At 37.1% G+C, this 24,202-nt stretch overlaps 2 protein-coding genes across 3 annotated transcripts; both read right to left on the minus strand.

Moving 5' to 3' along the window:
• Window positions 1-20: 20 nt before the first annotated feature.
• LOC117301358 (E3 ubiquitin-protein ligase TRIM71-like) lies at window positions 21-15,682 on the minus strand. 2 transcript variants are annotated; one of them, XM_033785289.1, is made up of 7 exons: window positions 15,484-15,682; window positions 7,230-7,944; window positions 6,046-6,183; window positions 5,239-5,451; window positions 4,269-4,536; window positions 3,831-4,007; window positions 21-3,331 (listed from the first exon to the last, which is right to left on the minus strand). In XM_033785289.1, exons 2-7 carry the CDS (start codon window positions 7,917-7,919, stop codon window positions 2,892-2,894), a joined length of 1,926 nt encoding a protein of 641 aa, XP_033641180.1. In that variant the 5' UTR covers window positions 7,920-7,944; window positions 15,484-15,682; the 3' UTR covers window positions 21-2,891. The 2 variants fall into 2 exon arrangements, with proteins under 2 accessions (XP_033641180.1, XP_033641181.1); XM_033785290.1 differs by lacking the exon at window positions 15,484-15,682 and adding an exon at window positions 8,717-8,881.
• Window positions 15,683-17,837: 2,155 nt separating this feature from the next.
• LOC117301490 lies at window positions 17,838-22,615 on the minus strand. Its single transcript, XM_033785511.1, has 8 exons — window positions 22,120-22,615; window positions 21,622-21,706; window positions 21,220-21,272; window positions 20,724-20,858; window positions 19,902-20,101; window positions 19,329-19,406; window positions 18,649-18,862; window positions 17,838-18,081 (listed from the first exon to the last, which is right to left on the minus strand). Exons 1-8 carry the CDS (start codon window positions 22,442-22,444, stop codon window positions 18,035-18,037), a joined length of 1,137 nt encoding a protein of 378 aa, XP_033641402.1. The 5' UTR covers window positions 22,445-22,615; the 3' UTR covers window positions 17,838-18,034.
• Window positions 22,616-24,202: the final 1,587 nt, after the last annotated feature.

Raw genomic sequence — 24,202 nt, forward strand, 5'->3', positions numbered from 1 at the left:
TACTCATCCTAACATACATGTTCAACATTTAGGACTTGCTTGAAATTTTTAATAACTCCTAACGATATTTTCAGAAAATCTGAATACAAGTAATATTAAACTTGACTTTTTTTTTTACATAACAGCAGATAATTCTTTGTTTATTAGTGATTTAGCTGATCACACAACTACACAACTCAAATGTTTTTATTACATTTTTATGTATGCTTCTTGTTGTAAAGTACTATGATTTTTTTTAAAACAGTTATCGTGTTAAATAAAAGAATAAAGAGTGATTTGTTAAAATATATTTTAGATACTGAACCCAATCACCACAAGAATTTGTTAAAAAATATAATTATAATATGCAAAATAGTGGCCCATAGTATACAACAGTTGTTATGATAAGACGGTGAGAAATTTTATGAGGCATAAACATTGTAAAAATGAAATGAAAATTAGAGACACTCATTCAAACTTTTGAAAAGGTGCACTTTTTTTACACAAGCTACCTCAACAAAAATTACGTTTTGATGAGGGACTGGAAACCAGTCTAGGGTTCCTTTAAAAAAAGTACAATAAACGTGGATCACTTTAGTACGGTCTAAAAAGTGTTAATAAAAATATCAATTATTTTAATCAGAATAAACCATAACGATAATGTGACCAAGTACCTTTTGGTATGATTACGTGACAGTTTGTAAGAAAAAAATAATATCCAAAGAAACAAAAATACAAATCGTGATTATAATAGTAGCCCAAAAAGACCTGTCCAAATTAGCGAAGTACAATAATTAGGATTACAAAGAAACTAATGAATTATTTGACATTTAAAAGTATACATAATGCAAACAGTGTAGATAAAATTCAAAATTAACCCTCGTACTGTCTGACTATTCAATATCCTCCAATATGGGTTTGAATGATAAACTATGCCAGCCTTCAATATAAGATGTGGTGAATGCATCTACACAGTACACAGTCAACCCTCCTACTGTTTGACTATTCAGTATCATCCACTGTGGTTGTGAGCAGAGAATTGTTTAAAACATGTCTTCAAAGCAAAGCAGGAAACTGGTTGTAACAAATGGCACAAGTGACATGGCAATTTGAGCAGGTAATTTATTCTAACTGGTAAGCATAATTTGTTCATGCTTAGGACCATTGTTCCAACTAAAGTAACTCTAGATGAAATTGGGTTTTTGGAGGGTTAATTTTAATCTACCACTAAGCCTACATTATTTCCGTTAAAAATGAATTCTTATCATGTGCTACATATACAATATACATTCTTAAAGTAAAGCTACAGCGATAAAACATAGCAGCATTGTACCTAATCCCACTAGTAAACACACACTGTACAATAATATAACTACTGTTTCGAACGACCCCTTAAAGGCGCACTACAACGGAATCGGAAATCTCGGATTACAAATTATGAAATTTATACACAATTTGAATGATGATACATCATTAACTTTTGAAAGAGTAAACTCATTCCAATTCCCTACTTTTAAAATAGGGTCATACTTTTGTATTGACCTCGAAAAGATAATTATGGAAATTGTCACTACAGGACTACTCCATGTGAAGATGCTAATAGTAATAAGCATCCTGCAAAATTATTCAGTCTGAAGTTTCAGAATCAGAATTTGAAATTTGCAACGATCGTCTGGAAAGTTTTCATGGTTTTGATTTTAATTCTGCCCTGAATTTTGCTAGAGATGGGGTTATTATCCATTGGCCTGGGCTGGGCAGCTACTGCGACGAATGATTGCTTAGTTGAGTTGCGACAACCGTTTTTAACTACTCAGTTAATCATGCCGCCACGACTACTACAAAAATAGCCTCGACTTCCCTCTTAGTGAACAAATTGTGTCGCCAACGCAATCAGACATCAGTGTCACAATCCTTCAAGCTTAAATTTTACTGAATTGTGCCTGTTTGAATTTGGTTATGAATTTGGTTCACATTTCGATTGAATTGATTAATAACCGAGTACTGGAGAAGTAAATCTTAGCACAGTATTTCAGTTATCAAATTATAGTTATCAAATTAAAAAATATTACACCCTGAAATTAAATCTGTATAACTTTTCACCAATATTGTATCATACCTTTTATGCTTTCCTGTAGCAACTCTGAAGAACCTAGCAACAACCTTTCAGACTTTTTCAAATACTGTCCGGCAAATTCTTGAAAACTGGCCTCAATTTCAAAACTAAAAAAAAGATATTATTTAGCTTTTAAATTACCAAACTGGAATATTCTTTCCGTTTTGTCTGTGTATACCCCATACTGGATGGGCTAACATAGTTTTGTACATTCCTTAATTTTGTCTCCCTTCAATGTTGCATGTCCCCCCCCCCTCCTTTCAATGACTCAAAAAGTCCACACTCCGTTTTTCTTTCACAGCATTTCCTTCCCACTTCTCCAAGTTCTCAATTACTGAATATCACGGAAAATGAATACAAAAGCTGCTGTCTATTGACAATTCAAACTTCGGAATAAAATTGAAATTTTATCTAAAGTAACTGAAAACTTGGAAGATTTGGTGACTGAAGAATAGTAGAATACAGAACATGTTAAAACTGTTACAAGTGCTGGAATGGTTAGACAGATAAATGCCTAAATAGTACTTAATAATTATTTGTAAAGTTATGGGTCTAACTTTATAGAGCTGCTTAACGGCTGTTAATATTTTTCCCCTAAACAGTCAATTTTGTGCTTACAAAACCACAGAATCGTAAACAAAATTGCTCAAGAAGTTAAACTGCAATCCTGCTGAAAGCAACTCTATGAAATTACGTCTCGGTTGTGTTCAGCGTAAGTTTTCCTTTGATTTGGTTTGAGAAGCAAACCCAGTTTCAAACAATGCGAGTGCCTAAAACACTAGAGCATGAAGGGAACAATCTACGACATGTTAAAGATCCGAACAGAATGATAATTAGCCATAATGAGCATTCCTTTTGTGTTAAAGCAGATACCCTGCGGCATGTACTGCTTATCAGCAATACACTTAATATGCTTCCCACGTGCGGTGTAGTGATGGATCTGTCCAGTGTTGATGTATCCCATGTATCCGGAAATGTAAATCTCGTCGTTACCATCGATGGCGATTCCGGCAGGCTTCATCTTCTCTCCTTCGAAGACGGTCTCAAAACCGAAGGCCTCGTTACCCTTAGCGCCCCATGGGTCGACGGCGACCACCTTGCCCTCGTCGGCATTACTCATGAGGATGAGGTTCTTACCGGTGACGCAGATGAACTCTGGTTTCATGTTGACCTGGATGATGCGTTCAACTTTTCCGTCGATTGGGCTGTGGATGCTGATCAACTGACGAGTGAAGTCACCTATAAAAAAAAACAATAAAAAAATCCTTTTAAAGGCAAAGTTTATCTTTTGTTTTGGGCACAGTTTGATTCTTCAATCCAATAAAAATGTAGATACTATACAGTAAAACAAATCGGTAAAAATTTCAAAAGATGTTAGCTTTTTTTGAGATATTGCAATTATCCCACGCAAATATATTTAAGGCAGATAAAATTATTTATAGGAACACAATCTGAGAATATTTTCTGACAGTAAAATTTCTCGGATTCAACTTTTTGGCCGAAAAAATTCGAAGTAAAATACTTCCCAGAATGCTTAATAGTATCTGAAACAGCTGCACTTTAAACCAAGTAAGGTTGTATTGCCGTTCATTTTGAAATGGGCTTTTTGATGGGCAATTTGTGGATGGCTTTTGAAGGTTTTGGTGGTTAGAGTTAAACTGAGTTAAATTTTGGAGGTTGGACTGCCAAAGAAGGACCAGAAAACTGACAAGTGCATTAAAGCTGCGACTCAACTTACCAATGTAGATTCGATCTTCCTTGTCGATAGCAACGCAACGAGGATCCACGGTTCCCTGCTCACTAGGAGCCACTGGGAACTGCAGGACTTGCTTGCGGTCACCGTTGTAAACGGTGGCCAATCCAGAGCGGTCAATCACGACCAGACGATTCTTGGAATCGCATGCAACATTACGTGCTGTAGAGACAAAATAGTTTGAGGTTGAATAAATAAGAAACTGACAAGAGCAGGATTCGAACCAACACCTCGGAATTAACATTCTGGTGTCTTAAGCCCGGTTCATACTTCCTGCGAATGCGATGCGAATTTGATGTGAATTAGTAGGCATAACTCAATAGAATTGAACGTTATGTCCTGAGTTGTCGCCTTTGATTTATAGTTTTAAAAACAAAGTCACAGAAAAGTAACAACACCAAAAATATCTTGAGGGATGCTTACCACTTTGAGCTGGGATGCTCACTTTGTGATTGCCTTCGCTCGAACTAACCGCAACACGGTTGTTGTTACGATCGGCCACAGCGATATCCCCATTTGGGCAAGCAGTGATACCTCTTGCCCACTTAAATTCACCCTCCATGGTTCCTTCTTTTCCGAACGTTGCCATCATGTCCCACTCTCCTCTCTTGACGACCTGGCCAAGAGTTACGTTGTCGGCGGCTTCCTTTGCCAGACCGGTAAACTTCAGGAACGAGAGCTTCTGATGCACCTGTTGTTAGGAAATTAATTGATTGACGAGTAAGTATATAAAAAAAGAAATATTTTAATTATTATTTTTGTTCTCTCCACTAGTTCATTCATTGCTCTTTGCTGTATTTTTTAATGTTTTTATATAAATATAAATATAAAAAAATTCATACAAAAGAGATTGAAATAAAGATATGGAGAAGACTAGACTGAGGATGAAAATGTAAATTTTCCTTTAACCTCAAGGAAAAGGTTCAGTCTGCAAGAAAACATATAAACGGTACAGACATGCAACAACATTTGAATTCTGCCGACAGAGATGTAGACTCTCTCTGCGATTCTTACGATGTTCTCGAGATTATGCGTTCGCGACTATGGTCTCATATACTGGAGAGCTGTTTGGAGCCAGCAGCCTAGCTATATATAGCAAGCTAGACCAATTTTAGAGGTGGGCTCTAAATCCAATTTAGTCCACCAAGGGTGAGCGGTTAAACAACATTGTTCATAATTGATTATGGGCAGCCATCATTGCTTAAGTGCAATCTGGGGGAAATCTGTGCTGGGAACCACAAGGTATTTTGCTCAGAGTATACTGGGCGAAATTTGGTCTGGGCTGGCCTGCCCGGCAAGGTCAACCGTGGCAACAATGTATCCAGCATAAATGACTTGTCCACAAATCTAGCCAGAACAGGAATGACTTTTCGAGTCTCCAGAACTTGCTTACCTGTGGTGGGCTCTTTTCCGTCAGATTCTGCAGGTCTCTCTCCACCGTTGGATGGAGCGAGAGGAAGTCAGAGTCCGTGGCGGTCTCGATGGCGTTACGGGCAACCTCCAAGGAGTGACGAGCCTTACCGATGAAGGATGTTACTTTCTGATCGCTCTGTTGCATTGTCTGGGCTCTCTGCTTCTCAGTATGGTCAATCTCATCCAGTAAGGACTAAGGGGAAGGCAAACAACACAAATGAAGCATTATTAATTGAGGTTTTGCCGTAGCAGTTATTTTGAGTAGCAGGCCTTGCCCTTCGCTCTTCAATCAATCAGTCAATCAATCAATCAATCAAAAGAAATTTATAAAATCCAAAAATGCCAAAATCAAAAGTTTGCTCTAAGGCGCCGATGTATGGGCACAATCAGGAGAAACACTCTTAAAAGAGCACAGCAATTTTCCTTTTGGTAATGAGGAAAATGTGCAGTTTGTAGTTCTTAACATCTGTTCTTATTCTGTAGGACCGTTCTTGTCATCTTTCTAACTTGACTTGACTTTTTATACTTAACCTTTTATTCCTTGATAACAATTTGCTTCTCTTTTTAAAACTCAGTACAATTTACTTTGAATACTGACTGTTTTCCGAATACTCTAACCTTTCTAGTCTTGTATAACTAAAAAGCTTTTATTGTTCTTGCCCAATACCTTTCCTTTCTTGTCTTAGTGCTTTACCTTTTCTATCTTTCCTCATTAAGTAGACTCTTCTAAAACTAAAAAGCTTTACTTGTTCATGCTAAATACTTTAAGCTATCTTGTCTTCTTTACCTTTTCTTTCTTTCTGAGCTCGGAGATCTTGGAAGCCACCAGTTCTTGAATACTCTTTCTAGCATCACTGGCATTGATCTTCAGATCATTCTTGACTGTGTTCAATCCCTTCTGCACCTGCTGGAACTCGTTAACAACCTGCAACCATTCAAACAATAATTGATTAATTACACATATATTGTAAACAAGATGGTTAAAGAATTCATGCTCCTGTTGTATGACACAAAACACATACGTCCATATATTTACATTAAATTTACATGGTAAAAAGCTAATTGTTGAAAGCTAATGTCCTTTAATTTTTAGAAATTGGTAAAACAATTTCATGAAAAAAGGCTACGTCTTGTGAATTATTATACGTAACAAAACAGTATTATAATTTTACTTTTAGAAAGAGAACTTCCATTCTTGTTTTGTTTTAACAAATCAAATCTCACAGGTTACCGGTAAACTGGATATATGTGTTCTTACAATTAAATAACAAAATAGGCCTACAACAGGATTATACATACAAATATTTTACAGTAAGTTAAACATTAAACGAAAATATATAGCATTTAACCAAGACATTAAATAGTGAACATTGACAATAAAAAGAAGACCAACTCCACACAAGGTTTAAAAAGATAGGAATTAGGTAAAAGGACAAAAGCCAGATAAGAAAGATTTTTATAAAAAGGAACAGCATTTAGGTTTCATTAATTAAGAACATCTTTTAACAAGAATAGCAAAAATTGAACAATAATAAGAGACACAAAATATGGAGCTTCTATGTGCACAACAAAATATGAAAAAGTTACATTAAATATATGAGGCAATTTCAAACAAAACATAGAATGAACCAAAATAAAACAGAATCAGCTTGACGAATATAAAGAGGTACATGTAACTCATTAAAAGTGTCTTTATAATAAATTATGAGTTTTTTCAACAAGAAGAAAAATGAAGCATCGGGCATGGCAGTGCATGTTTTGGGAGGGGAATTTAATGTTTCATACAAAAGGTCATGTGTGGGTACTCCTAGAACTATGAGGTTTGCTCCCTGCTAGCGTTTGTTTGTAGGGACGACAGCGGAACGAACCTCTCAGAGTTCAAGGAGTAATGCTTGGTAACAGTTGTTATTTTAGCCTTGTTTTGAGGGGTAATAAACTTTTTTAAGAGAAAAGGAACGTGTGTAAGTTTACCTCTTCGGTTTTTGGCAAGAAGTCTCTCATGCTCTGACGGCGTCGATTGGCGGCCTCCCTGATGCTGACAGATTCATGCTGGGGGCGGGCGTGTCCCAAGAAGGCGCATTCCAGACAGATCAACTCGCTGCATGTCTCACAGAAGCAGCGGATCTTCTCGCCTGGATGATTCTCACACTCTGGTGCCTTCTTACGGGCCGGACTCTTCAACTCAATCTTCCCGGTTCGAAGCTCGTCCAACGTTGCGATGGAATGATTCTTGATCATGGCGAAACGCTTGTGGGCCTCGACGCACCCTTGACACAGGAAGTGATCGCAGTCCATACATCTCGCGATGGCTTCTTTATTCTCATCACACCCGCCGCACTCCAACTTCTTACCCTTAGCACCGAGTAGCTGATCGTGCAGAACCATCTCCTCGACAACTCCGCTCAAGTGAAGGTTAGACTTCAACCCAGTGATCCCGCCGATTGGCAATTCCGTCTCGTCGCTGCACACCGGACACGGGATCCGCGTATTCTTGGGATACTTCATGTTGCGGTATTTCACGAGGCAATCTTCGCAGAAGGTATGGACGCAGTCCATGATTTTGGGCTTGAAGTAGAAGTTTTGGCAGAGGCCACATTTCAGCGACTCTTTGCTGATTTTGTTCAGCACGGTGCTGGCGGCGTTTTTAAACATCGCAGTCATCTTGGCAGATGGTTTCTACGCAAATCTGTGGTCGGGAAAAACACAAGTAAAGAATACATAGAACTGGTTATCAATCATATTGATTCATTTCAATCCGGACTCCTATTGCCCAATAATATTGACTATAGACTTCAACTTGGCCCAATTCCATAAAGCTGTTAAGCAGAAAAAAACTGCTTGACAAAATAATTTGTTTGCTAAGCAAACACCAGTCACAGCATGAAAACTTCTGGCTACCAACCTTTTTCTGTGCTTTACAGGCAAATTGGGCCCTGAAATTCTTCCACCCAGATAAATTAACTACTTTTATGTGAACAAGAATCAGAACAACAAATTAACATCTCAAAAATGCTAAGTCATTGTTGCCCATTTTGATTTGCAGCTATCAATGATCAAAAAAGGTATTGATTTGATAATTAGAAATATTTCTGAATCCTGCCACCACTTTTTCACTCATTTTGATTTGACAATATCTCACTATATATAATGATAAACCATGAAACACTATATTATTTCATAACGAATACAAAAGTGGTGGCAGGATACATACATTCTTCCTAAAACGGCCCAACCCTTGTCAATGCATTATATCGTGCTAATTTGTTGGTGACCGCATCAAATTACAAAATACACAACTCGACCATCTGCCAGCGCAACTTTGGTCCCTGGCAACGCCTCGCCCAGCGGGCCAGCAGGAGAGCATACAACCCGTACCACACGTTTCACTAAAATTAAAACATCACTGATAAAAAGACGGTAAAATGCATCCTTTATTCACAAATTATACAACAACATACCACTGATAAAGACTCTCCTTGCTTCCTAATCAACTCCTATTGCGAATAATTAGCTTGTTACTCAACAGAAAACCCTCAAAACATGGGTATTTCGTAGTGAGATTCGGCAAAAATAGTCAGTAATGACGCGCTGACAAAACACCACGATCTACACCTGTTATTTTTTTAATTATGCTGTGCTAACCACGCATGCGTAAGGTATAACAAAAAACCACAGCCTGTGTACACAAATCGTCATTGAATGAATGGAATTTTAGGAATGTGCAAGTGCCACTATGCCTTTTTGTTTGTGACCTTTGGACAAGCTCAAATCCTTTGGGCATTACTGGCATTTTTAGGGTGGGTTTAAAAAAATATATTATTGAAATACGATTATTTTTACGTGAGGGCTTGTTTGCGAATAGTTAATTTTAATTAATAGCTGGAATATTCAAATATTCCAGCTATTAATTTGGTGGAATTGAAGCGCACTGCGACCGACGGAAACTACTGCCGTAGAGATTATTTTTTCAAATTCGAACCTATTTTTTTTTAAGGAAACACTTTGTGTACGTCGTGCATGTAGGCCTATACCATGTATAATGTAGGCCTGTAGGTATATCGTGTGAATTTTCAAAAAAGGCAACAATAATTTGGATGTCATAAAAGTTTTAAAATTTCAAAAAACGGTGAGAATGGAGCCGGACTGAGACAAACTCCCGGCCCGCGAAACGCGTAAACAATAAATGTTATCAACAAATATTTTATAAATAACAAATATATATTGATTTATTGTCCAAACCAACAGCGGACAGACCACCAAATTATTACAGGAAAGGTAATAAAAGAATAACTTCACCTTTAAATTAACAATAAAACTAATACCTAGTTATCTCCCAGGTACGCGCTTCGCTTCTTTTTCCAAAAGTTGACTTTGAACTATGTTTATCTTTTTCATCTAGTTCTTCAAATAGTGTACAAAATTGAGCACATCGCTTCCGATGTCTGATTGCCTCTATGGTTGATGATAGCTATTAAAGGCACAGTATGTACACGTTTGATAATGCACCCTTCCCATGAAATATGCTAATCCCATTCACGCATAAAAAATACAGACCCTGTTGGTTGGCAAACGCCATAGAGTTGTGCACTAAGCAGACGCGCAATCGCGTCTGCGTCACGCACCCATTAGCCGTGTACAAAACAGCGCGATGTTTCCTCATTTTGCCAACCAAAACGTTAGTGCGCACGCGCTACGTGCAATTTACATATTTCATGGGAAGGGTCCATTGTCAAAGACCACACCCCAACATGAATAAATGCAAACAAAATAACAATACTGTAAAAAGATAATTGACTTGGTCATCATTTTTGCAAGAGAATAATGAATGAAAAAAACACCCTTGTTGCATTACTTTGTGGTGCTAAGATGTGATAATAACTGGGTGAAGTCTTTTATTATTTTAGTGAGAAATTTCCTCTTTTTAAAAACTAAGTTTTACGGAGCTGTTTCCCACAATGTTTTATACTACCAACAGCTCCCCATTGCTCCTTACAAAGTAACAATTATTTTGAATTAGTTACCAACACAGTGTCCAGTGCCTTTAAATTTATAACGGTACTACAGTGCAATGTGGCAACGCGGTCCAAACTCATTGTCCAAAAGGTCCAAAGTAAATTTTGCCCTGTGTCTGGAATAAAACACGAATTCACATCTGTTCTTTTAAATTCTTGATGTAACAATCGTGTTTTCCAGCCCCCATTCAAATGTCCAAAACTGCATGCTCCATCTATACATAAAGTTATGGCCCACTTAACCGATTATAAATGTTACGTATGCGAGTTATTAGAAGTTATTCATAATTTTGTGGTTTGAGGCAGCGGCAAGCCTATATAGGAACTTCACGGTGGAATTCATGAACTTTGAACAGCAGACGTTATGCAAATACTTCGTTGGTGTCCTGCAGGAACACAACATTTGTAAATGCATTAGATAACGATTATAATGCTTAAGTTTATACTTTTCATTTTCTATTTAATTTGACTTTACCCAGCCACCAAGCCCTCGGTCATTTACCGCAGGCCCAACCCACACCCATAAAACCTCACTTCACTAAGTCAAACTACAGTTTGTTTGTATGGCAAAACAGAAGTTAGTGGGGCGCAAGTTGGAACAATTAACTTCATGGAATGTGTTAACTAGTTTCTGTAGAACAAGATTTGTCTGTGCTTCAAGTTGTTATGCTTATACAATACGGGCTTTTTGTGGGTCATGAGAGTTTTGGGTATAGAGAGGTATACAGTCGCTGTTGTATGGTGTAGGCCTATCTTCATTTTTTAGTTTGGCTCTAGACATAAAGCATTTTAGTAAATCTTATTTATTGATAACAAAGTTTAATGATAGCAATGTTTGCTATTTCAATGTGTATAATGATATGATACAGGGCCTGTATTATATGTAAGCAAAACACGTAAGTCGCTTAAGCCATTTTGATATTACACACTCTGGATAGCCTAATCCGGTCGCCATTCCAGAGCTGTCACCGCACCCGGAATACTGGTTTTTAAAAGCATGAGTTTAACTTGGATGCTGCGTCGGTTTGACAATGATTGAACATTATTCCTGGTCACACACAGACCCATCACATAGATTTTACAAAGAGTTAGGACTAGTCGTAACTTAGGTCAGGTATAGTCTAGGAAATATTTAAAACTTTAGCTAGTCCTCAGTAAGGATGAGTTCGAGATAGTCTTAACTCTATGTGAAATCCACCCCGTGCCCCCTAAAATCCCGAACCGGATTAATTTTCACTGTGAATATCACTGCAACTTCCTTCACCTACCCTACTGCAAGGAGGCCATAACTCCCGTTTACTCCCAAAATAAAATGGCGGTTGACACTTTGATCCTATCAAGATTTTGAAATCTCATTCCCATTCAAACTATATCTGGTGTTCATGAACACTCATTGTAGGTTGTGGAATGCTCGAGGCCATTTGAAAATCTCTATTGTCAGTCAAATTTCGTTTCACAAAAGGCTTTATCAAACCCGGAATAACACGTCCCCAGACCGAGTCAATAAAAGACTGCTTGGGAAGCGAGTTGCATACCGTTCGAATAGTCAATAGAGTACACAGAACAGCCGGAAATGTCACCTCATGTATAGGTCAAACAGTATTATTCCTCAACTCAAAAATAGAAAAAGCAAAACATAACATAATTTCTCTGAGGCAACACTCCTTGCAAAATAAATTTTCTCCGACTTTTCCACACTTAAAAAAGTTACTTCTCAATATTGCAAAGTCTCGAGGCAAAGTATACATGGTGTACACCATTTTGTTGTTGCAACCGTTTGACTGTAAAAAGGCAGTGTACACTATTGGTAATTACTCAAAATAATTATCAGCATACAACCTCACTTGGTAACGAGTAATGGGGAGAGGTTGACAGTATAAAACATTGTAAGAAACAGCTCTCTCTGAAGTGACGTAGTTGTCGAGAAAGAAGTAATTTTGCACGAATTGGATTTCGAGACCTCAAGTTTAGAATTTGAGGTCTCGAAATCAAGCATATCAGAAAGCACACAACCTCGTGTGAGAAGGGCGTTTTGTTTTCTTTCATTATTATCTGACTTGCAACTTCGACGACCGATTGATTCAACTTTTCACAGGTTTGTAGTTGGATGCATATGTTGAGATACGCCAAGAGAGAAGACTGGTCTTTGACAATTGCCATTAGTGTCCACTGTCTTTAATGCGGATATTATAATAAAAGGTTTTTATACTATGAAAATTTCATTCAACATGTGCCGTGCGTTTATGGAGGATATCACCAAAAATCTCGAGCAGTTTAATACGTCCAATGAGGAAGTAATCGGAGCACACAATCTGATAATCATATCTGACAGCAAATGTTTCTAAGATTCAAACTAAATTATTCAAACTAATTATCGGCTCAATGCACAAGCTTGCTCTGGTAACCATAACCTTGCTTCTACTATATGGGTCCCTCCACAGTTTCATGAATGTCCATGCAATATTATTCATGAAATTACCTGATCAAACATATTAACTTGTTTTTTAAGTTCCAATTTACATTTGATTTAATTTGTTTGATTAAACTGTTTGATTGGTTGATTGATTGATCGATTGATTGATTGAATGATTCGATATCATTTTCCATAACCAGAGAACTTCAAAGTGCAACGATTGTTAAAATGTTTTAATACCATTGAAAGCTGATGTGTATATAGTTTTCCCTTTAAAGTATTTGATATAAAAAAAAAAATTATAATCTGGATGGTCTCTATACGAACGTAAGACAGGTAGTTCAACTTCTTTACGCATCTACAAGTTAGTTCAAAACACAATTCAGCTGGCAGGTATTGTACGAGGGCAGTGAGACTAAAAGGGTCAAATCGACATAATCAGATGGCAATCCATCAATAGAACAGTTTATTTGATTTATGCTCAACAGCTTTTCCAGATGCTTCTGGGTTGATGAACAAAGCGAGACTAGTACCGAGGGAGAGGAGAACAGGACCCAATGTCAAGGCCGTCTGTCAGCCCCAATTGCCCGTTGGTCCCCTGACGGGAACCAGGAGGTTGGACTCGTATTACCTCTCAAAAAAACAAGGATATTTTTCAGGGTTTGGTTTTTGGACATTCCTAAATCTTGACTGCGTTTTAATGCACCCTAAGTGCACAAAAGTGTGAAATCAAAATATATTATTTCAAACCAAATAAGTACATGAATTGCGCCCACCATTCAACCCATTAATGGCCACTTTTGTTTCTGAAGTGTGCATCAGTATAATTTTCATTCGTTTCAAATGTGCAAAAATTTTGTGGGAATAGTAAAATTATTCCGAATTATTTTTTCTTCGATATTTTTATGTTTCAAACGTTTGTGTTTTTGGAAAAAAAACTCCCCTTGATTGTACAATTTTACAAAACATGGGCCTGGACACGTTTGCTAATTATACTCAGTCAAAACAAAGGGCTATTTATAGCATACAAACTTGGTAACGAGAAACGGAGAGCTGTTGACACAATGGTAAACGGCTCCCTCTGAAGTATCAGAATTTTTGAGGAACATGCAATTTCTCAGTCAAATTTGAGTCGAGAAAGACTTCAGGCCTATAGACTTTCTCAGGCATCTGAAAACACACACATAATTTTATTGCAGCAAGGTTTTCATGCATTCCCATTGCAACTTCGATGACAAATAAACACATAGTCAGATTTACGTCATCAACCGTCATAATAAAACAACCCACATTATTTCTCGGCGCACAATGCATTTCGCTTAGATCATAATTAGCATTCATATTATTATTATGAGTCAATAACTCTGTATACAACAGTCATATCAAAGGAATGTGAACTGATTTATATAATAGTTCGTTCTCAATGAAGTATGACTGATGGACTGATCATGACAGCACAGTGTTATGAAAATATTAGCAGCAGTCGATTTTTCATTGTAATAATAATAATACCATATTGATTCAGAACAAACAGTCCATTCAAAAAATGATAATAAAAGAAAAGCAACCTTGGCCTAAATGTGTATGAGTAGGTCTGACAGAAACCTACGGTGATCCTGAAAGGACACGGCAAACATGTGTACTTTGCGTTCATGAACTTGTTTGACTGAAATTCAATACACCACGTTCGGAATTGAAGATGGTCTGCCTTCTTCTTAGACGTCAATATATCACAGGAATGTTTTTACACTAAACACACGCTCAGGTCAAATATAATGGGAGGAGAGTGGTTTTTGTTTTCCCCATGGGATCAAACTTGAATCAGCCACATCAAACTCCGAAATTGTTTTGGTTTTTTTGCTTTGTTTTGCTTGTAATCGACTTGAGGAATACCTCATCAAAATTGTAATGATAGATATTTTTACACTGGATTTGCAAAAAAAAATAGTGATTTGTTTTTAAACAATATTTGTAAAGTGGATGCAATCTAGATTAAAATGGTTTGCATTACTTTTAACTTATTATCCCAAGGTGTACAATTTTGATTTGTCATTTTTTTTTCTTTCATCTTCATCTTCAGTTCAAAATCTATGGCAAGTAGTATAACGGCAAATTATCTTCAAAAGTTCGTTCGCAATTATTTCTTTGAACGTGCTTGGACAACACACATTCCCTCGTGCACGGTGGGAAATATTTCCGGCGTATCCTGCCTGGCACCACTTTTTCACTCATTTTTACAAAAGGAACATCTCATTTTGGGTAAATTAAATACTGCCTTGTTCCACCGAATGAAAAAGTGGTGACGGCAACCTTTGTCTAGTTTTCACATTTTTTTTCAAAATTTTAGCTGAAATGGTTTTAGCTTACCATGGAGGTAGAAATACAATAAAAACCAATGAATTTAGATATTACAGATAATGTAATAAATATAGTTTGGATAGTCAATCAGGAAGTTATACACAGCGGTTATTGGCAATTGTCAACCCGTGGATTACTTCAATGTTGAGTTACACCAATAAAGTAATATTCAACAAATTGATCAATCAATCAAAGATCAAACCATGGACCTTTTAAGCTCCGTGATCAAATTTCAAATATTTGTTTTAAGAACTTGCCACGCTAGAGTGGATACACTCACTATTGCACGTCCCCACCCTGTGACAAAATGCACCCATCAAAAGTACCGACCACACACCAAGTAAAACTAATTTCAGGACATTTACCTTCACTATCCGCAGTTAACGTATGAACAACCACCGGATAACTTACGATACAATAAGCTATACAAAACAACACTTACCTTTCAAGAAATATTCCGGATTCCAATATTCCACCCAAACCAGCACTTTGTAATTGGAAAGGGGAGCACTTTATTCCTGTGTCAACCAGTACAAATCAGACACACTTTGCAAGGCAGGGACATACACACACTGAGCCAATACATGTACACCAACGGTAACGCTCTTTTTCAAAGGACGCGAGTCTATGAATGGGCGTATTCAAAAATAATGTTATTTTGTTAACGGCACGCTAGACTGGTTCGGTACTGACTCACTGTTATGCCGTGTGAGTCAAAGCACAGTGGCGGGGGTAAGACTGTAAACAAAAATGTGAAAATAATTTAGTGCATTGGACTTCGCTCGGTAAACGAGACTACATTGTTATTAATAGATAAATGACTGGTGATGTGCTCATGTAGCCCTGGGAAAACAGCTTGTTTAAAGGCACTGAACACTCTCGGTAATCTTTACTCATGTTTAGCATTTCAGCTGAAGCCTAGTAGTAAAATATGCATCTGAAAGCACACAAAGTAATGCAACAAGTGTGTTATTTTATTAAATCTATTGTAAACTCGATGACCAATTTGAGCCCAAGTTTTCACAGGTTTGTTGTTATGTTGAGATAAACCATGGGTGAATAAATTTGACTAATAATTTATTCCTCCATGGATACACCAAGTGAGAATACTGGTCTTTGACAAATTACCAAACTAGTTTAGTGCCTTTAAAGGGACTATCTCTTGTAGTCACTCTTATGAAAATGTTTAAAAGTAACTTTTCCCAAGTCAAGATATCAGTGATACTGATAGCCTATTGATCGGAATTCTCGCGTGGTCATGTTATTATGCATCCATAGCGTGTTTTTAATTCGTATAGTATTTTTTTTTATAAGCGACTTGCAACCAGCATGAAACGAAACCAACAATAAAACTAGGAATGTTGAAACCAAGCCGGGTTAACAGTAGTCATTGAAGCTACTTAACGGGCAAACAGACAAATAATACTGTGTTATTATTTTCTATTGTGCTGGTGTTTATCTGTACACTCGGTGATAAATATACGGGTTGCATTTATATGTTGGGTCTAATGTGCAGACTGATATCCTTTACTTGTTGTGCAAGTTAGTAAACGGAATTAAAATAACATCTATTTCATAGCTGTTTTATTTGAATAAATAATGTAACGGTAATTCATTAAACTGATAATAAATGCATTTAAATGCACTAGACACGTGTAATAATGTAAAAGACCAGTATTCTCACTTGGTGATCCGAGAGAGAATACTGGTTTTCACTAAAATGCTTGGGGCTCTTCACTTAATGCTAGTTGCTGTCTATACGTGCTTAATATCACCAGATAGAGTTTGCACAGTAGCATAAAAAAAATGATAGGCCTACTTAATACAGAATAATTTTATGCCTAAAGAAAAACTGCGGATGTTCTTTTGTTGGACATACATTTGTATGCTTTCAGACGCTTATAGAAAGGATGCTTGAAGTATTTCAATATGTGTATGAGAAATCACCCTTTTGTCTAAATCTTAACTACGGGGAGGGTACGGAGCCGTTTTCCCAAATGTTTGATACTATCAACAGCTCTCCTTTGCTCGTTACCAACAAAAGTTTTCATGCTGACGATTTTTTAATAATTACCAAAAGTGCACCACTTCTTTAATTGACGCTGTGCACAGAATACAGCAACCCCATCAACAACAGAATACTTTTAAATAGGTGTACAGCTTAAATATAATGTTATTCCTTTCAGCCTATACATTAAACATAATTTTATTCTCGTCAAATAAGACAAATAACGTCACTCATTGAATTTAATAACATGAAGAAAAAGAAACAACTCAAGAGTTGAGGTGTGCAACATATTATCATTAACTAGATGTGTTTATTTGTACAAAGATTATATAATGTGAATTCAATAGTTCCTGCTATTCATTCCAATGAGTCGATCAATCAAAAATTGGCTTCTAACGGAAAAAACACCAGTAATGAATAAAATGCTACCCAAAGCTTTACAAAAATATACATAATACTTTAAAGGCAGTGGACACTATTGGTAATTACTCAAAATAATTATTGGCATAAAACCTTTCTTGGTGACGAGTAATGGGGAGAGGTTGATGACATAAAAACATTGTGATAAACGGCTCCATCTGAAGTGCCATAGTTTTCGAGAAAGAAGTAATTTTCCACGAATTTGATTTCAAGACCTCAGATTTAGAACTTGAGATCTCGAAATCGACCATCTAAACGCACACAACTATGTGTGACAAGGGTTATTTTTCTTTAATTATTATCTCGCAACTTCGATGATCGATTGAGCTCAAATTTTCACAGGTTTGTTATTTTATGTATATGTTGAATACACCAACCGTGAAGGCTAGTCTTTGACAATTACCAATAGTGTCCACTGCCTTTAAGTCCAAAATATAATTTTTAGCACAGAAAAAGCATCAAACTGTGTATATCTATTAGGCATAATTAGAATATATATTTCGTTTTTCTGCATTGAAGTATGTGTTTTGACGATTCGTTTGGTCTACTCTAGCTCAGCGGTCACTCAAAAGCCGATGCAAACCGCCCTGGCTGATGGTCCTGGTATGCTGCCTGAAAAGCATACAAAACAAAGACTGAAAGATGTAAACTTGTGGTTACCAGCCAAACCACGTGTACAGTTTATGACTGGTTTGTTAAGCAGAGTAGACATTTCTGTTGAGCAGTTTTATGAAATTTTACCCGCAGATTAAAGGTATGCCTGCATTATAAAATTATGTTGAGGAAATAAAAAACAATTATTTCAAACTTAAGAATAACGGAAATAATTCGAATAAAATGATAAAAATGATACAGAGTCCACTGATTTTGATCAAGAAGACCTAGAAAGTCAATTGTTATTATATATCTATATCTATATATATTTGTTTTTGGCGTACGAAAACCATTTATTACAACTACAACAAAATCATTTGAAAGACTTACCACCAAATAAATCCAAAAATAAGAAGTGAACGGTTCCAATTGAGATGAAACTACGTTAGTTATGCACATGTTCCCTATGGGAAGATTATTCCGAAAAGGGTAAACGTATACTCATCTCAGGACTGTATTTTGCAGGGGTTGAACCCCTTGGCGCTTCGGTGTAAAAAAAAAAAATCAAAAACAGTGAAACCTTACCATGAATAGACTCGTCTTCCAGTCCGTTGCATATTTCCCGATACTCTGTTGATGCAATCAGGGCGTTGAGGGCGGGATTCCACCATGTCGCTAACGTATTATCCTTCCTCATCATCATGCTGTATCCCTGCAAGGAGCACCCATCGATGCGATCTGAGGCTAGCTGAAGGTTATTTTTTACGCCCAGGAATTCACTGATGAAAACAGCATCCACCTGCAATGAAAACACTACTTGTTATTTTGTTATCAGTCTTCTGCCTAAAGCAAGCAGCTAGTCGAACGTATTGAGACCAATAATATTACCCGGCGCGGTAGTGATGATAATTAATAACGATCCAGTCCCGGCCAATTTTCTACATTCCGCCTAGGTAGTAAAGAAACAGGACAGCTCTTTTTAGAACCGAGAAGCCTCTCGAATTCCGAAAAACTACTCCGCGGTATAGTAGAATATAAAGCGAGACAAGTTCTCAAAAGAACATGATTTACCTGGCAAGTAGATACACACATGCTGTTACCGCAAACCAAATTGATCCCTCATGCCTCAAATCCCATATGGTTTGATTTCAATGTTGAGAATGTTCAACTGATAACATCACAAATCTAAAAATGAGGATATAGCCTCGAATCAAAGACGACCTCTGCAGTAATATTATTGTTCATATGTTCATACATGTACCCACCTCGCCATTGTTGACTGCTGAGAGTAAATCCTGCTGAGTCAAATAGTTAATAACTCTTCCCTCCGTCAGATCATGGCCCTATAAAAAAAGGATCAGAGAAATTTCTTTTAGAAGCAAAGCTTGATAGGCATGAGGTCGCAAAAGACATGCATATGCATTGAGACAAAGGATAATAATTACAATTTGGTGAACCAAAATTTTAGTCTTGCTTGGTGACGTTTGTTGCCTACATCATTAATGAGTTTTAGGCCGAGATGTTTCAATGTTTCCTATGGAAACAAAACTGTGCTTATTTAACATAATGTTACTGGCAAAAATGTCATGCCATAAACATTGCTTGTGACTGGTATTTAGCTGTTGTTTACTTTGCATAACAACTGATTTGAGTCTTCAATCCGCGCCGGTAATCTAATTTTACTATTAAGCAAGGATTTTTTTTTTTTGCTTAAGCAGCTCCATGAAATTGGGCACAGGACGAGTGACAGGGGGAGAATGAATGACCATGAGGGGCTAAGCCATTGATATTAGTTACATTTATAGCATACATATTTTGTAACTTAAAATAATAATTACCACGACTTCTGTCAGGCTTTGTATGCAATCTTCATCTTCAATATAGTAGCGTAAAAGACCGATGGTCTTCCCGGTGATGTTACGCCAGTTGAAGGCGCCCTCTGGGGTACCAGACTTCACCATGAACACGGCGAGGTGTTTCTTAGCGTGCGCTTCGGTGAACGAGAAAGTGCGCGCACGGCGATATGTAACTGGCCATCCTGAGTGGACAGTAAAAACAAAAGTCAATCAAAGTTAATTAATCATGAATTAAATAAGTTTGTTCTGTTTTGTTTCTTCTTTCTTAGTCTTTCCAAACACAAGTAGGATATTGCGCCTCCATAAGACTGTTTTTCGTTATGTACTGCTAAAGATGGAAATTTAATTATTTGTTGAAACAAAAAGTGGTAAGGGTATGTTTGCTGTCACTGTCACGCTCGACCAATTTTAGCACAACATTTCACAGATTAATTGTTTATTTATTTTATGCATATTTTTGGGATACATAAAGTTAGTCTATACTGTCTTTGACAATTGTGAAAATAATGTATAGCGCACGATCTACCAACAAGGTATACAAGGTGCTTAAGATACTTTTTTTAAAGAAAGAAAGGTTTTCGAAGTTGTGAAATTCTGAGACCCAATTATAAAGCACCTAATAAGGGTACAATGTATACTACGGCGCATTCAACAGCCACTACCAGGAACACCAGGGCGAACCCATTCTCTTAGCGATAAGTGTTACTGGTATCTTTTAAGTGCATTTTACACAACGCACGGGACCAACGGTTTTAAGTCCCATTCGAAGGTGTCCAAAGCCTTTAATAAAATAAATAACTGTACCTGTGCATGCATCATACCACCTTCCCAGAAGCCCAATACCGCCTCCCTGTTTCTCGATGTCATCTCCTATAGATTCCCAGCATCGGTTGTAGTCATCCCAGTCTAGTCGGCAGCTCTTTTGAGCAATCCTACAAACTGTAAACACGTCAACAATGAATTTGATTATTTACAATGTTATAGTCATTGTACTATATAATATTAAGTAATCATCAGTGTTTTGTTGTGTGAGGTGTCCTAAAGCGACTAGCAAACAAAAAGCTGTGGCGCAGGTTTGGGGATGCCGGCCGGGCAAACGTTTTCTGACGTCAGGTGATGAGACTGAAAATTAATAAAAAGGACTCACACGGGATTGACACTTGAGCCAAGTCTGTATACGAGTTGGCGGCAGGGGATATGATGGCTACGACATTTGCTAAGAGTGTTTTATCTATCGTACAACTGCAACTGTAATTTCTGCCATCCTAACCCTTCAAAATCCAATCGAGGTACTTCTTACCTGCGTTAACGACATCAATGTTGTAGCCTTTGACCTGGCCACTCTCAGGTTCACTGTAGTAAAACAAAGAATTATAACGGTAAAAGTATACAAATAACTTGAAGAAACAATAATTAATTTGAAGAAACAATATAGTTTCAAATGGCATGACAGCGTATAGCTTGTTAACTTTTAGCAATTTGTGCTATAGAAGTTTTGAAAGGAAAGCAAACGAATCTGTTTGTCCTAAATTATTGTTAAATGCATACAAATTAGATGATTTATCAATAATGTGATTGATCTAGAAATTGTCTTTGAACCAAACGCACAACGACTTGAATGAGCACTTTCAAGTTTTCAACACAATCAAGTTTACCGCAATAAAATTATACGAGTATTGTACTCTATGGTCACAAAACTTACACGTATTCGAGTCTATTACTGTAATCTCCAATAGCAAAAGTCCAAACTCGATCGGTGGTTTCTGGTATTTCAGCCGCTGCTGGAACTATGGAGATTAAATTAATTAACAGAGATTGCACACAAAGGGCATTTAAAATCAAACATCGTGGAACTTCTAAAGATTACACAGGGAGTTTTGTGTACGGAATTTAATTAAAACAAATAACTATTACAAATTATATAAACTTAAACTCCCCTCCCCCCAAAAAAAAAAAATATATATATATATATATATATAAATAAAAAAAAATAAAAAAATGAGAGGTTTAACATGCCTAACAAATTAATTCCTTAATGTGGAAATTAAGTATTGTATAGGCCCTTTAAGTACCTGTATAATACAGGGAAAAGCAGAGATTAATGCTATAAATGAATCTGCGTTTAGGTATGAAAAACGAGAAGTGAAACAAATATATCGATTGTTTAGACTGTTAAAGAAATTGCAAAACTTGCACTAACCTGTTTGTGGAACTGTCATTTCATTTTTAACATCAACGTAAATATTGCCTTTATTGGCAACTCCAATAAACCCGAACAGCAGCGCAAGAGATGCTACTACCAACGCTACGACAACCAACGCAGTGCCACCGCATTTCTCTCGGCCACAACAGCCGTACTCCCGACGCTCTACTACACGGTTCATTTTAGCGAAGGTAACCTTAGACGGGTAATTTCTCTCAGTAGGATTCTCTCCTTGCTTGTTGGTGTTTGTTGTGTCACCATTTTTCGGCAAGATCATGTCCACCTCAGGTACCATAAGAGCTGGTTGGTTTGTTTCGCTCATTTTCCACCCTTTTTTCGGCGTATTCTTTGCTATGGTGTGACACAGCCAGTATACTTACGAGAACTGATTCAAGTTTCATGGATTTCGCACAAACACAAATACATAACCTTGGGGAATAGCTTGCAAAGAGTATAAGTCGAGACTAGCCCTGCCGGCGGCCTTGCACTTTCGTGTTATGATACAGCACAGAGGAAGGCTCCTATAAAAGGGCTAAACTAGAAACCATGATAGCAAGTCTATGTAAAAACGTATTAATTTTTTACTAAAAAGCAATAATAGTCAACAATCCGGGCCACATGTTCTACTCCAATGCCTCCATTCATGAGAGAACAATAATTTGAAACGTGTAAAGTTGTGTGCGACATGACCTTACAAGTATCTATTGTGTAACTCCCTCTACAGCATTATTTTTTTACGTTGGCTTGATTTCAATTTCTTTTCCAGAAAGTCATGCAGAGACCTCCAGGTTTTACTATTTTGTTGTGTGGAATCTGAGCTAAACCTCTGCTCATGTTGATTCCTGATCCTCTGTAATCATTTCTGCAGAAATAGAGCCCGATTTAATAAGGCCTGTGTGAGCGCAACAAATTGCTTAGCATATTGCTTAGCAGGAAAATGGTTATTAGCCAATTTGCATTGTTGTGACTAGTGCCACACCACTAGTCACATAGAAATAAAAATTCGCTCGTGGCCCAATTTCCCAGAGCTGCTAAGCACATCAATGTGCTTAGCATGAACTTTTTACCTTGATAAAAACTGTATTACCAACCAAAATTCCACGTGATTTTTCAGGATTTAGCAAACAACAGCCAAATTAATATAAAGCAAAATGCAACAAATGGAAATTTTGGTTGGTAATCCTGTTTTTATACGAACGAAATTTCATGCTAAGCAAATTTGTGTGCTTAGCAGCTCTATTGAATTAAGCCCTGGTTTCAGCTCTCATCCACTGCAATAACTATATAGTTCTTCAATCGGTGCACACTTATTACAACAATACCCATCAAAGTAGTTGAATTCCTTCCTCCGTGTTTGTTTAGTGAATCACTACTTGGAATTCATCGTTCAAACAGGACTAGGGCATATGGATATAGCATGCGTGCTTTAGTTAGTACGAAATTGGCACATGAACTTCAAGCACACTGAAGTATGAGGTTACCTATTCGTCGTTGTGTAAAGCAATTCATAAGATTTACAATGAAGATATAATGTCATTTTCGATTCGGGTTCGCCCTACTCATTAAACAGTGATGTAATACTATTATATTATAGTGCTGGCCCTAGGCCAGCTGTGATTGGCTACACACAGGTCACCGACACCACCATTATACACTCGCGTGCCAATAGTATGCAAATTACTATAGTAAGTGTCAATCATCCAAGTGCATGGATGGATAAACAACTTGGAAAAGTGGCTTCCCGCCTCTTTTGTCCATAATGAGATTTTATCGGTGCTAAAACAATGGGCTGCTTATTATCATGGAGCAATAAACTAGTATTGCTCCATGTTATTATGCACACAAACGAAAAGTCTGTCACAACAACTTTGACCAATGGCAGTCAAGTGTCATGCGGTATTTTGCCTGCGTAGTAATGTAGGCCATTTTTTAGTGAACATTGAGAAAAAACATATGCCGCAAATAATTTTTTTTTTCTTTTTTTCTGATCAAAATATTTCCAATGAACAAATTTATGCAAGATTTATTTCACAAACTTCTTTTAAAGTCACTAAAATTGTGAAATTTTACGAGCGGATGA

The sequence above is a fragment of the Asterias rubens genome, chromosome 17 (genome assembly GCF_902459465.1).
Source record: "Asterias rubens chromosome 17, eAstRub1.3, whole genome shotgun sequence".
NCBI classification, from domain to species: Eukaryota; Metazoa; Echinodermata; class Asteroidea; order Forcipulatida; family Asteriidae; genus Asterias; species Asterias rubens.

Excerpts from the sequence above, each read along its gene's own strand:
- LOC117301358 (XM_033785289.1), bottom strand. The coding sequence starts at position 7,919 with ATGACTGCGATGTTTAAAAACGCCGCCAGCACCGTGCTGAACAAAATC. Across the intron at positions 5,452-6,045 it reads AGCTCAGAAAGAAAGAAAAG|TCCTTACTGGATGAGATTGA; the intron begins GTAAAGAAGACA and ends CCTTCCCCTTAG. Across the intron at positions 3,332-3,830 it reads GGAAGATCGAATCTACATTG|GTGACTTCACTCGTCAGTTG; the intron begins GTAAGTTGAGTC and ends TTTTTTTTATAG.
- LOC117301490 (XM_033785511.1), bottom strand. The coding sequence starts at position 22,444 with ATGAGCGAAACAAACCAACCAGCTCTTATGGTACCTGAGGTGGACATG. Across the intron at positions 21,707-22,119 it reads AATGACAGTTCCACAAACAG|TTCCAGCAGCGGCTGAAATA; the intron begins GTTAGTGCAAGT and ends TAATCTCCATAG. Across the intron at positions 21,273-21,621 it reads AGTAATAGACTCGAATACGT|TGAACCTGAGAGTGGCCAGG; the intron begins GTAAGTTTTGTG and ends GTTTTACTACAG.